An 11,863-nucleotide genomic window follows, 5' to 3' on the forward strand; every position below is an offset into this window, starting at 1 on the left:
CAGAATATCGCCCCGTTTACCACTGCAAGAAAATGTGTTGCATTGACATAGAAATCAGATTCCCCTTCAACCAATAACCAAGACGTCCCTCTGAAATGAATACGTGTATTCCTATGGAGAAGATGACCTATGATTTAAGAAATAAATTAAACTACTTTGTTAATAAATATGTCAACTCTTCCTGGACTATATGGGAGCATTTCCATTGAGTTTGTTGGATGTCAGCTTGCAGATTGATGTAGCTATTGTCTCTCTAATATACTGTTTGTATTGCTTTTATATACAGGATGTAAAGTGTAATGTTATTTATAGAGCATTTATATACAGGATGTAAAGTCTAATGTTATTTATAGAGCATTTATATACAGGATGTAAAGTGTTATTTATAGAGCATTTATATACAGGATGTAAAGTGTTATTTATAGAGCAGTTATATACAGGATGTAAAGTGTTATTTATAGAGCATTTATATACAGGATGTAAAGTGTTATTTATAGAGCATTTATAGAGAGGATGTAAAGTCTAATGTTATTTATAGAGCATTTATATACAGGATGTAAATTGTAATGTTATTTATAGAGCATTTATATACAGGATGTAAAGTGTTATTTATAGAGCATTTATATACAGGATGTAAAGTGTTATTTATAGAGCATTTATATACAGGATGTAAAGTCTTATTTATAGAGCATTTATATACAGGATGTAAATTGTAATGTTATTTATAGAGCATTTATATACAGGATGTAAAGTGTTATTTATAGAGCATTTATATACAGGATGTAAAGTGTTATTTATAGAGCATTTATATACAGGATGTAAAGTGTTATTTATAGAGCATTTATATACAGGATGTAAAGTCTAATGTTATTTATAGAGCATTTATATACAGGATGTAAAGTGTTATTTATAGAGCATTTATATACAGGATGTAAAGTGTTATTTATAGAGCATTTATATACAGGATGTAAAGTGTTATTTATAGAGCATTTATATACAGGATGTAAAGTGTTATTTATAGAGCATTTATATACATGATGTTTATATAATGACCAGGTGATGAGGGAATTATGTAATAGAGTTTACCAACCTGAAACATTCCTTTTGTCCTAGTTGGGTTTTTTTTATTGGTAAATTTGACAAAGTTAATCAAATTGAATACTTTCCCATTGTACCTATACTTTAAATAAGAAGGATCTTCCCCTGTCGGTGAAGAAGACAGAAACAGACCAAGAACCTTTGTCTCAGTTCCAAATGACATGCTATCCCCTTTTTAGTGCACTACATTTGACCAGGTAGGGCACTATGGGAGGGCTGGTGTAAAGTAGTGCACTATATAGGAAATAGAGTGCTTTTTGGGACGTGTCTGGCTTCCTTTCCGTACGCCCTGCGATGTGTTATGTGGTAATAACGAGCTGGTATCAAAGATCAGTGGTTGGCCCAACCTGTTTACACATTAAACCCATTCTAAATCAGTGGTTGGCCCAACCTGTTTACACATGAATCCCATTCTAAATCAGTGGTTGGCCCAACCTGTTTACACATTAAACCCATTCTAAATCAGTGGTTGGCCCAACATGTTTACACATGAATCCCATTCTAAATCAGTGGTTGGCCCAACCTGTTTACACATTAAACCCATTCTAAATCAGTGGTTGGCCCAGCCTGTTTACACATTAAACCCATTCTAAATCAGTGGTTGGCCCAACCTGTTTACACATGAATCCCATTCTAAATCCTGATCCACTTTTCTCTCCTATCACACCTTTTCCTTTCAATACAAATCTGACATAATAAATGGCCCATTGTTTCCCATTCAACTAAAAAAACAACACTTGAGGGTGTTTTTCACAGGATGGGTATAACTCCACCTACCGAGCCTCCCTCCCTTAAACAAGAGACATTAGACCTGACAGGGGGAATGGCTGTACCTCCAGCCGCTGGGTCGGTGGAGGGACTGACCTCAGGGTGAACCGCTGAGCCTCTCCTGACTCCCCACACCCCCACCTTCTCCTGACTCCCCACACCCCCACCCTCTCCTGTTGTGACAGCACCTCCAACTGCACATACGTCATGCAAACCTACAAATCAAATCTCCTCCCTCTATAATTGGACAGAGGAGCCCTTTACGCAGCGCATGAGAGAGACACATCGAGGTTTTAATGGAAGATGTGTGGTCATTAAAAAAGAAACTGAATGAACGATGCTGAAAAATCTTTGATCTGTCTTAAATTATCCTAGTGGGTAGGTTACATAGGCTACTAGTGATAATATATTACATTATCCTAGTAGGTTACATAGTCTACTAGTGATAATATATTACATTATCCTAGTAGGTTACAGGTTCTAGTGATAATATATTACATTATCCTAGTAGGTTACAGGCTACTAGTGATAATATATTACATTATCCTAGTATGTTACATAGGCTACTAGTGATAATATATTACATTATCCTAGTAGGTTACAGGTTCTAGTGATAATATATTACATTATCCTAGTAGGTTACATAGGCTACTAGTGATAATATATTACATTATCCTAGTAGGTTACAGGCTACTAGTGATAATATATTACATTATCCTAATAGGTTACAGGCTACTAGTGATAATATATTACATTATCCTAGTAGGTTACATAGGCTACTAGTGATAATATATTACATTATCCTAGTAGGTTACAGGTTCTAGTGATAATATATTACATTATCCTAGTAGGTTACAGGCTACTAGTGATAATATATTACATTATCCTAGTAGGTTACAGGCTACTAGTGATAATATATTACATTATCCTAGTGGGTAGGTTACATAGGCTACTAGTGATAATATATTACATTATCCTAGTGGGTAGGTTACATAGGCTACTAGTGATAATATATTACATTATCCTAGTGGGTAGGTTACATAGGCTACTAGTGATAATATATTACATTATCCTAGTGGGTAGGTTACATAGGCTACTAGTGATAATATATTACATTATCCTAGTAGGTTACAGGTTCTAGTGATAATATATTACATTATCCTAGTAGGTTACAGGCTACTAGTGATAATATATTACATTATCCTAGTAGGTTACAGGCTACTAGTGATAATATATTACATTATCCTAGTAGGTTACAGGCTACTAGTGATAATATATTACATTATCCTAGTAGGTTACAGGCTACTAGTGATAATATATTACATTATCCTAGTAGGTTACAGGCTACTAGTGATAATATATTACATTATCCTAGTAGGTTACAGGCTACTAGTGATAATATATTACATTATCCTAGTAGGTTACATAGGCTACTAGTGATAATATATTACATTATCCTAGTAGGTTACAGGCTACTAGTGATAATATATTACATTATCCTAGTAGGTTACAGGCTACTAGTGATAATATATTACATTATCCTAGTAGGTTACAGGCTACTAGTGATAATATATTACATTATCCTAGTAGGTTACAGGCTACTAGTGACAATATATTACATTATCCTAGTAGGTTACATAGTCTACTAGTGATAATATATTACATTATCCTAGTAGGTCACAGGCTACTAGTGATAATATATGACATTATCCTAGTAGGTCACAGGCTACTAGTGATAATATATTACATTATCCTAGTAGGTCACAGGCTACTGGTGATAATATTAAGCAGAAGGATCCAATTAAAATGTTTTATTCCAACAAGTGGGAAGCCATTTTATCTCTTGACCCAATTAGACTGTTACCGCTTTATTTGATTTGTGTGATTGACCGACAGCGGGAGATAATAACTGTTCCTCTGTAATTGCTGCTTGGTGTTCGTTCATGCCCGGTCCCGGTCCCCTATCTCGTTATTTGATGGACAGTGAACTTGGCGAGGTTGGTGCGCGGGAGTTCACCGAGATGTCAGGGTCCGTGGTGTAGGGCACTGGCAGGTCAGCGTCAGCGCTTGGGAATGAGGAGAGATCCCCCTCCCGGCGTTGCAGAGCCTCTCCGGCCTCCAGCTAATCGCTGACGATGCGCCCCCCGACACAGACCTCATCTCTCTCAATCTCTTTCTCTGTTTCTCTCTCACACGCAGACAGAGAGGCGCGCGCGTAATAGCTATGCATTTTGTGGGACGGGAAGCACGAAAAACATCACCGGTGGCCATTTAAGTCAATGTCCTGGTCTATCTAAAGGAAATATATGATTCGTCACGGGTCAGATGGTGGTTTTATAGGCTATTAAAAAGGCACGTATTAAAGACCACCTGGATAAAATAGTTAAATGATGTGTCCGTATGGACTGAATATACAGTGAGTGATGTACTCTTGAACTTCAGCTGACACCAGTGTGGACTAGAGTAAGGACATCATATCACGGAACTATTTCACACAATGTTCTTATTCACCGGGGGGCAGCTTTGTTTGAAATAACCTATATGCCCTCACACGTGCAGTAAGGTAATGTCATAATACACGTCCTTCGGTGTCTTGGATAGGCTATGTGGTTGAATTCTTAATCAGTAAATGTGCATTTAAACGCCTGAGAATATCCGGATATTTATGGGCTATTTCTCCTCAAGCTATTAGCATGGATTACTCCATACATAGTGAGGAGGTGAACTGCAGGGCAACGCTTCAGCACATCGGTGCGACCCGACAGAGAGAGAGAGAGAGAGAGAATGGGGGGACGGGAAATGTAGAACGTGTCGCTGTAAAATGTGGAGCCACGCCGTCTCCTGTTTGACTGGCTGAGTCGCCTGTCCGCTCCATGTTATAGCTGTCATAAACATGTTTAGCCTCCCAGTAACCTTGTTAACACTAAGACACATTTTGTTTTATTTCCCACCAACTGACCCAAGTTTGAACCCACTGCAAGCAAGATATCATTTTTTATAACAGAGGCCCTTCCACAGATACAGACAGAGCAGCGTCACCGACTGCAGAGGGAAACGGTAGTCAAGACAGACAACAGGTTAAAGTCTCATTCTAGATTAGACAAGTTTAACCAGGGTGCGCACTATGTCACTGAACATCTCCAACTCTCAAAAGAAAAACTTGTCAGTTTAGCCTCCAAACAACTGTCATTAATTCGTATAGCCTAATAAAATACAATATAAACAACTTGGTTATTCCAACTAAATGCTGGATTAAATCTTTCAGACGACTGTTTAATGATTTAATTTGACCACATTCAGCTTTAATGCATGAGTCGAACAAAGCAAAGACGTGTGTTGGAATTTAAAGGGGAATTTAAAGGGGGATTAAGGAAATTATTTAAATTCGGAACCAACAGCGCTAATTGAAATGTGTTGAAAGCTGTTCAATTAAGACCCGCCCCGGGCATTACATGCAGAACTCATCACATGTAATGAGGCTAAACTGCGGAATATTTGCAACAAAGGACCTTGGATGGTTCCTATTGTTAGAGGGACTTAACACCTTTTCAGAGTTAAATCCCTGATTGTGCGTCTCCAACAGGAGGTGGTATTAAAATGCGCCTGTAACAAATGGGGTTTTGGAGAAGCTGCTACTCCGTGGGCGGAGCGAGATGACACAACAATTAAAGATGAACTTTGTGTGAACTAATTTCTGTCGCCAAGCCAAGGTAACAGAAGGCCGAGACCTGGGGGAAAGGGTATAAAAAGGCCGTAGAAAACACCGACTTTCAGTAGCAAACAAACTCTTGCTCCACCTAAAAGTTCTCACACGTTTATAGTTGGTTTGGTTACGCGACTCGTTACGCGCACTAGGACAATGGCTTTGAACACGTTGGTGGCGACCCTTTTGTGCACGATTGTGCTTCCAATCTTTCTCTTTTTAGTCGCGGTGAAGTTATGGGAGGTTTATTTGATCCGTGGTCGGGATCCCAGCTGTCGAGCCCCTCTCCCTCCTGGGTCCATGGGCTTACCTTTCATTGGCGAGACGCTCCAACTCCTCCTCCAGGTAATTATAACACTTTTTTTCAAACTTAATAATAGTAATATTGTATAATATTAACCTGTTGGTGTATATGGTTTCCGTTGATAATAAACAAAGCATTTTTATTTATTCCTTTTATTGCAGAGGAGAAAGTTCCTGCGGATGAAACGGCAGAAGTATGGATGCATTTACAGAACGCATCTCTTTGGCAACCCCACGGTGCGCGTCATGGGAGCGAACAACGTCAGACAGATTCTGCTGGGTGAACACAAACTTGTCGCGGTGCAGTGGCCCGCTTCCGTCAGAACTATTTTGGGATCGGACACGCTCTCCAATATGCACGGGACCCAGCATAAAAACAAGAAGAAGGTGCGTAGATGGTTTCATTTTATTTTTTTTCATTAATAAACATTTTAAAATAGCAAATAAAATGTAGGATTTTACGCATAGATATTTGGCTAAAATCTGCACTTATTTAAAGTTTTATTTTAATGTCCCTCCCGTCTTAACGGAAAGTTGCTCCTGTATTTTAGGCTATAATGAGAGCGTTTTCCCGGGATGCCTTGGAACATTACATCCCGGTGATCCAGGAGGAGGTGAGGAGCGCGGTGAGGGAATGGCTCGAGAAGGACTCCTACGTTCTAGTCTACCCCGAGATGAAGCGCCTCATGTTCCGCATCGCCATGAGGATCCTCCTGGGCTTCGACCCGGACCAGATCAAGACCGACGAGCAGGAGCTGGTGGAGGCGTTCGAAGAGATGATCAAGAACCTTTTCTCCCTTCCGGTCGATGTCCCCTTCAGCGGCTTGTACCGGGTAAGTAGCGGTGCACTCAATTCTAATTCTATGACATTTTTAAACAATGTATTCAGAATATTGTCAGGGCCTAAATTAATGTTTAAAAAAATACATATTTTATCTACAGGGATTGAAAGCCCGAAATGTAATCCACTCCAAAATCGAGGAGAATATCCAGAAAAAAATAGACAGTGGTAAAGAGGTGAAACACAGAGACGCGCTACAACAGCTGATAGACATCAGTAGGAACAGTGACGAGCCGTTCAGCATGCAGGTAATACTCTATACATGTATCCCCATCTTCAACAACAGAGACGCTGGGGGCGGCAGGTAGCCTAGTGGTTAGAGTGGAGGGGCGACAGGTAACCTAGTGGTTAGAGTGGAGGGGCGGCAGGTAACCTAGTGGTTAGAGTGGAGGGGCGGCAGGTAGCCTAGTGGTTAGAGTGGCGGGGCGGCAGGTAGCCTAGTGGTTAGAGTGTAGGGACAGCGGGTAGCCTAGTGGCTAGAGCGGAGGGGCGGCGGGTGGCCTAGTGGCTAGAGCGTAGGGGCCGGGCGGGTGGCCTAGTGGCTAGAGCGTAGGGGCCGGGCGGGTGGCCTAGTGGCTAGAGCGTAGGGGCCGGGCGGGTGGCCTAGTGGCTAGGGCGTAGGGGCCGGGCGGGTGGCCTAGTGGCTAGGGCGTAGGGGCCGGGCGGGTGGCCTAGTGGCTAGGGCGTAGGGGCCGGGCGGGTGGCCTAGTGGCTAGAGCGTAGGGGCCGGGCGGGTGGCCTAGTGGCTAGAGCGTAGGGGCCGGGCGGGTGGCCTAGTGGCTAGAGCGTAGGGGCCGGGCGGGTGGCCTAGTGGCTAGAGCGTAGGGACCGGGCGGGTGGCCTAGTGGCTAGAGCGTAGGGGCCGGGCGGGTAGCCTAGTGGCTAGAGCGTAGGGGCCGGGCGGGTGGCCTAGTGGCTAGAGCGGAGGGGTGGCCTAGTGGCCAGAGCGTAGGGCCAGTAACCAGCAGGTAGCCTAGTGGTTAGAGCGTAGGGCCGGCATGTGGCCAGAGCGTAGGGCCAGTAACCAGCAGGTAGCCTAGTGGTTAGAGCGTTGGGGGCCGGGCAGGTGGCCTAGTGGTTAGAGCGTTGGGCCAGTAACCAAATAAGAATTTGTTCTTAACTGACTTGCCTAGATAAATAAAGGTTAAGTAAAACACATTTATCAAGTTATTCTTCATGCATAAATAAACGGATGATAGATGTACATTTTGAACCAGCTGTGGTGTTATAAGAATCTTTGCTCGGTGAGTAAAACAAAATAATTCTCTCTATCTGAAGGCAATTAAGGAGTCGGCCACAGAGCTTTTATTTGGAGGCCATGAGACCACTGCAAGTACAGCCACCTCACTGGTCATGTTCCTGGGACTCAACCCCGACACGCTCAACAAACTCAGACAAGAACTGCACCAGCAGGTAAGAACCCGTTATTTATAGCCGGGAATCATCAATTCAGTCAATCCATATTCATCCAGTCATTTACTAGGACATTGATAACGTCCTTTAGATCTCATTGGCTTATGGAATGATTGTGAAATAATACTCTGTCTCCGCTCTCTATCGCTTTCTGTGTGTCTCGCTCTCTGTCTCGCTCTCTCTCCGCTCTCTCTCTCTCTGTGTCTCTGTCAGGAGGAACTAGGTGTGGATCTGCTGGGGCAGAATGTGAACATTGAGGTGTTGGAACAGTTAAAGTATACAGGCTGTGTCATCAAAGAGACCTTGAGGATAAACCCCCCTGTACCTGGAGGCTTCAGAGTGGTACTGAAGACATTCCAGCTCAATGTAAGTCCTCCTTCTTTTTTTTTTTTACAGATTTGAATACAATACTAATCTGACGGGATAGTGACTGAAACTCCAGACCAGTTGTCTAACAGGGCTGTTGTATGTTTCCAGGGTTACCAGATCCCCAAAGGCTGGACCGTGATCTACAGTATCTGTGACACCCACGACGTGGCCGACGTGTTCCCTAACAAAGAGGAGTTCAACCCGGAGCGGTTCATGGACAGATCCTCTGAGGACTCCTCGCGCTTCAACTACATCCCGTTCGGCGGCGGCTCCAGGATGTGTGTCGGGAAAGAGTTTGCCAAGGTTCTCCTGAAGATATTCCTGGTAGAGCTGACACTGCAATGTGACTGGACTCTATCGAACGGCCCCCCCACCATGAAGACCGGCCCTACGGTCTACCCCGTTGACAACCTGCCCACTGTGTTCAGCAGTTACAGCCGTACCTAGTGACAAACACGCCTCCATATTAAAGCTATGAAATTGTAAATATAAAATATTGTAATGAGTTTTAGATTAAATGATTCATACTTGATGTGTGAAAATACATAGTTGTGTATATTTTATGTTTTATAGAAACAAACGACACTCTCATTCCATTAAGGTGTCTGTACATTTGTTATATAACTTTTCATTATTTATATTACACGTTGTTGTCTGGGTTTTATTTAATAAAAACATGTCAATAAATGTTTTTTTACTTCCATGACATTTAGACCTGGTATTGTTGCGTCACAATTTCAGACTAAATCTAAACCAACATATCCTCGACGTTTCCACTTTCCCTCACGGTCAATAGACTGTCTAGTCAGGAGACCGACAGGCTCACGGTCAGTAAGACCAATAGACCTGTATAATAACAGGGGGCCTATGTAGGGGGCCATTTGACCACTATGTAGGGGGCCATTTGGGACACAGCCAGAGATATAGTGCCCTGTTACTGGTGAGGACTTCATATTTCATGACCTGGAGTCAATGAGACTGTTCCTATCTGTGTGTACCTGTCTGCAGCCCTCTTTAAACCTGACCCCTTTTTTCAATTTTCACCTAAAATGACGTACCCAAATCTAACTGCCTGAAGCTCAGGACCTGAAGCAAGGGTATGCATATTCTTGGTACCAATTGAAAGGAAACACTTTGAAGATTGTGGAAATGAATGTAGGATAATATAACACATTAGATCTGGTGAAAGATAATACAAAGAAAAAAACAATTTCTTTTCATTTTTTCTTTTACCATCATCTCTGAAATGCAAGAAAAAGGCCATAATGTATTATTCCAGCCCAGGCGCAAAATAGATTTTGGCCACTAGATGGTACCAGTGTGACTCAGTCTCAACCTTTAAGTCTTTACTGAAGACTCATCTCTTCAGTGGGTCATATGATTGAGTGTAGTCTGGCCCAGGGGTGTGAAGGTGAACAGAAAGGCTCTGGAGCAACGAACCGCCCTTGCTGTCTCTGCCTGGCCTATTACAGGGGCTGAGTCACTGGCTTACTGGTGCTCTTTCATGTCGTCCCTAGGAGGGGTGCGTCACTTGAGTGGGTTGAGTCGCTGACGTGGTCTTCCTGTCTGGGTTGGCAAGACCCCCTTGGGTTGTGCCGTGGTGGAGATCTTTGTGGGCTATACTCGGCCTTGTCTCAGGATGGTAAGTTGGTGGTTGAAGATATCCCTCTAGTGGTGTGGGGCTGTGCTTTGGCAAAGTGGGTGGGGTTATATCCTGCCTGTCTGGCCCTGTCCAGGGGTGTCATTGGATGGGGCTACGGTGTCTCCTGACTCCTCCTGTCTCAGCCTCCAGTATTTATGTTGCAGTAGTTTGTGTCTGGGGGCTAGGGTCAGTCTGTTATATCTGGAGTACTTTTCCTGTCTTATCCAGTGTCCTGTGTGAATTTAAGTATGCTCTCTCTAATTCTCTCTTTCTTTCTTTCTCTCGGAGGACCTGAGCCCTAGGACCATGCCTCAGGACTACCTGGCATGATGACTCCTTGCTGTCCCCAGCCCACCTGGCCGTGCTGCTGCTCCAGTTTTAACTGTTCTGCCTGCGGCTATGGAACCCTGACCTGTTCTCAGGACGTGCTACCTGTCCCAGGCCTGCTGTTTTCAACTCTCTAGAGACAGCAGGAGCGGTAGAGATACTCTCAATGATCGGCTATGAAAAGCCAACTGACATTTACTCCTGAGGTGCTGACTTGTTGCACCCTCGACAACTACTGTGATTATTATTATTTGACCATGCTGGTCATTTATGAACATTTGAACATCTTGGCCATGTTGATATATCAGCTGATGTAATAAGGGCTATATAAATACATTTGATTTGCAAAGTTTTTTAGACTGATCCAATGAACTGTTGTATCAAGACTGCCCAAATGTGCCTAATTGGTTTAATAATACATTTTCAAGTACATAACTGTGCACCTTCCTCAAACAATAGCATGGTATTAGTTCACTGTAATAGCTACTGTAAATTAGACAGTGCAGTTAGATTAACAAGAATGTAATCTTTCTGCCAATATCAGATATGTCTATGTCCTGGGAAATGTTCTTGTTACTTACAACCTCATGCTAATCACATTAGCCTACGTTAGTTCAACCTCATGCTAATCGCATTAGCCTACGTTAGTTCAACCTCATGCTAATCGCATTAGCCTACGTTAGTTCAACCTCATGCTAATCGCATTAGCCTACGTTAGTTCAACCTCATGCTAATCGCATTAGCCTACGTTAGTTCAACCTCATGCTAATCGCATTAGCCTACGTTAGTTCAAACGTCCTGCGGGGGATCCACCGGTCGTGCATTAACCTCCTGGCCAATCACATCAGACTTTGAATCCCCTGGCCATTTGTCATGGGTCCTCAGATCCTCAAAAAGTTCTACAGCTGCACCATCCTGACTGGTTGCATCACCGCTTGGTATGGCAACTGCTCGGCATCCGACCACAAGGCACTACAGAGGGTACGGCCCAGTACATCACTGGGGCCAAGCTTCCTGCCATCCAGGACCTCTATACTAGGTGGTATCAGAGGAAGGTCCATTGAATCATTAAAGACTCCAGTCACCCTAGTAATAGACTCTCTGCTACCGCACGGTAAGCGGTACCGGAGCACCAAGTCAAGAACCAAAAGGCTCCTTAACGCTTCTACCCCCAAGCCATTAGACTGATGAACAGCTTCTACCTCCAAGCCATTAGACTGATGAACAGCTTCTACCTCCAAGCCATTAGACTGATGAAACGCTTCTACCCCCAAGCCATTAGACTGCTGAACAGCTTCTACCCCCAAGCCATTAGACTGATGAACAGCTTCTACCCCCAAGCCATTAGACTGATGAACAGCTTCTACCCCCAAGCCATTAGACTGATGAACAGCTTCTA

The 11,863-nt window shown here is 43.1% G+C and overlaps 1 protein-coding gene across 1 annotated transcript; it reads left to right on the forward strand.

Moving 5' to 3' along the window:
- Window positions 1-4,063: 4,063 nt before the first annotated feature.
- On the forward strand, window positions 4,064-9,198 carry cyp26a1 (cytochrome P450 family 26 subfamily A member 1). The gene is made up of 7 exons (XM_036960501.2): window positions 4,064-5,914; window positions 6,035-6,259; window positions 6,424-6,705; window positions 6,815-6,961; window positions 7,992-8,126; window positions 8,340-8,492; window positions 8,604-9,198. Exons 1-7 carry the CDS (start codon window positions 5,726-5,728, stop codon window positions 8,940-8,942), a joined length of 1,470 nt encoding a protein of 489 aa, XP_036816396.2. The 5' UTR covers window positions 4,064-5,725; the 3' UTR covers window positions 8,943-9,198.
- Window positions 9,199-11,863: the final 2,665 nt, after the last annotated feature.

Source organism: Oncorhynchus mykiss, chromosome 23 (genome assembly GCF_057628025.1).
Source record: "Oncorhynchus mykiss isolate SJ-2025 chromosome 23, ASM5762802v1, whole genome shotgun sequence".
Lineage (NCBI taxonomy): Eukaryota > Metazoa > Chordata > Actinopteri > Salmoniformes > Salmonidae > Oncorhynchus > Oncorhynchus mykiss.

What these genes read in the sequence shown, in the direction of transcription:
- cyp26a1 (XM_036960501.2), top strand. Translation starts at nt 5,726, where the DNA reads ATGGCTTTGAACACGTTGGTGGCGACCCTTTTGTGCACGATTGTGCTT. An exon ending in AGCATAAAAACAAGAAGAAG is followed by an intron (nt 6,260 to 6,423) that starts GTGCGTAGATGG and finishes CCTGTATTTTAG; the next exon opens with GCTATAATGAGAGCGTTTTC. An exon ending in TGAAGACATTCCAGCTCAAT is followed by an intron (nt 8,493 to 8,603) that starts GTAAGTCCTCCT and finishes GTATGTTTCCAG; the next exon opens with GGTTACCAGATCCCCAAAGG.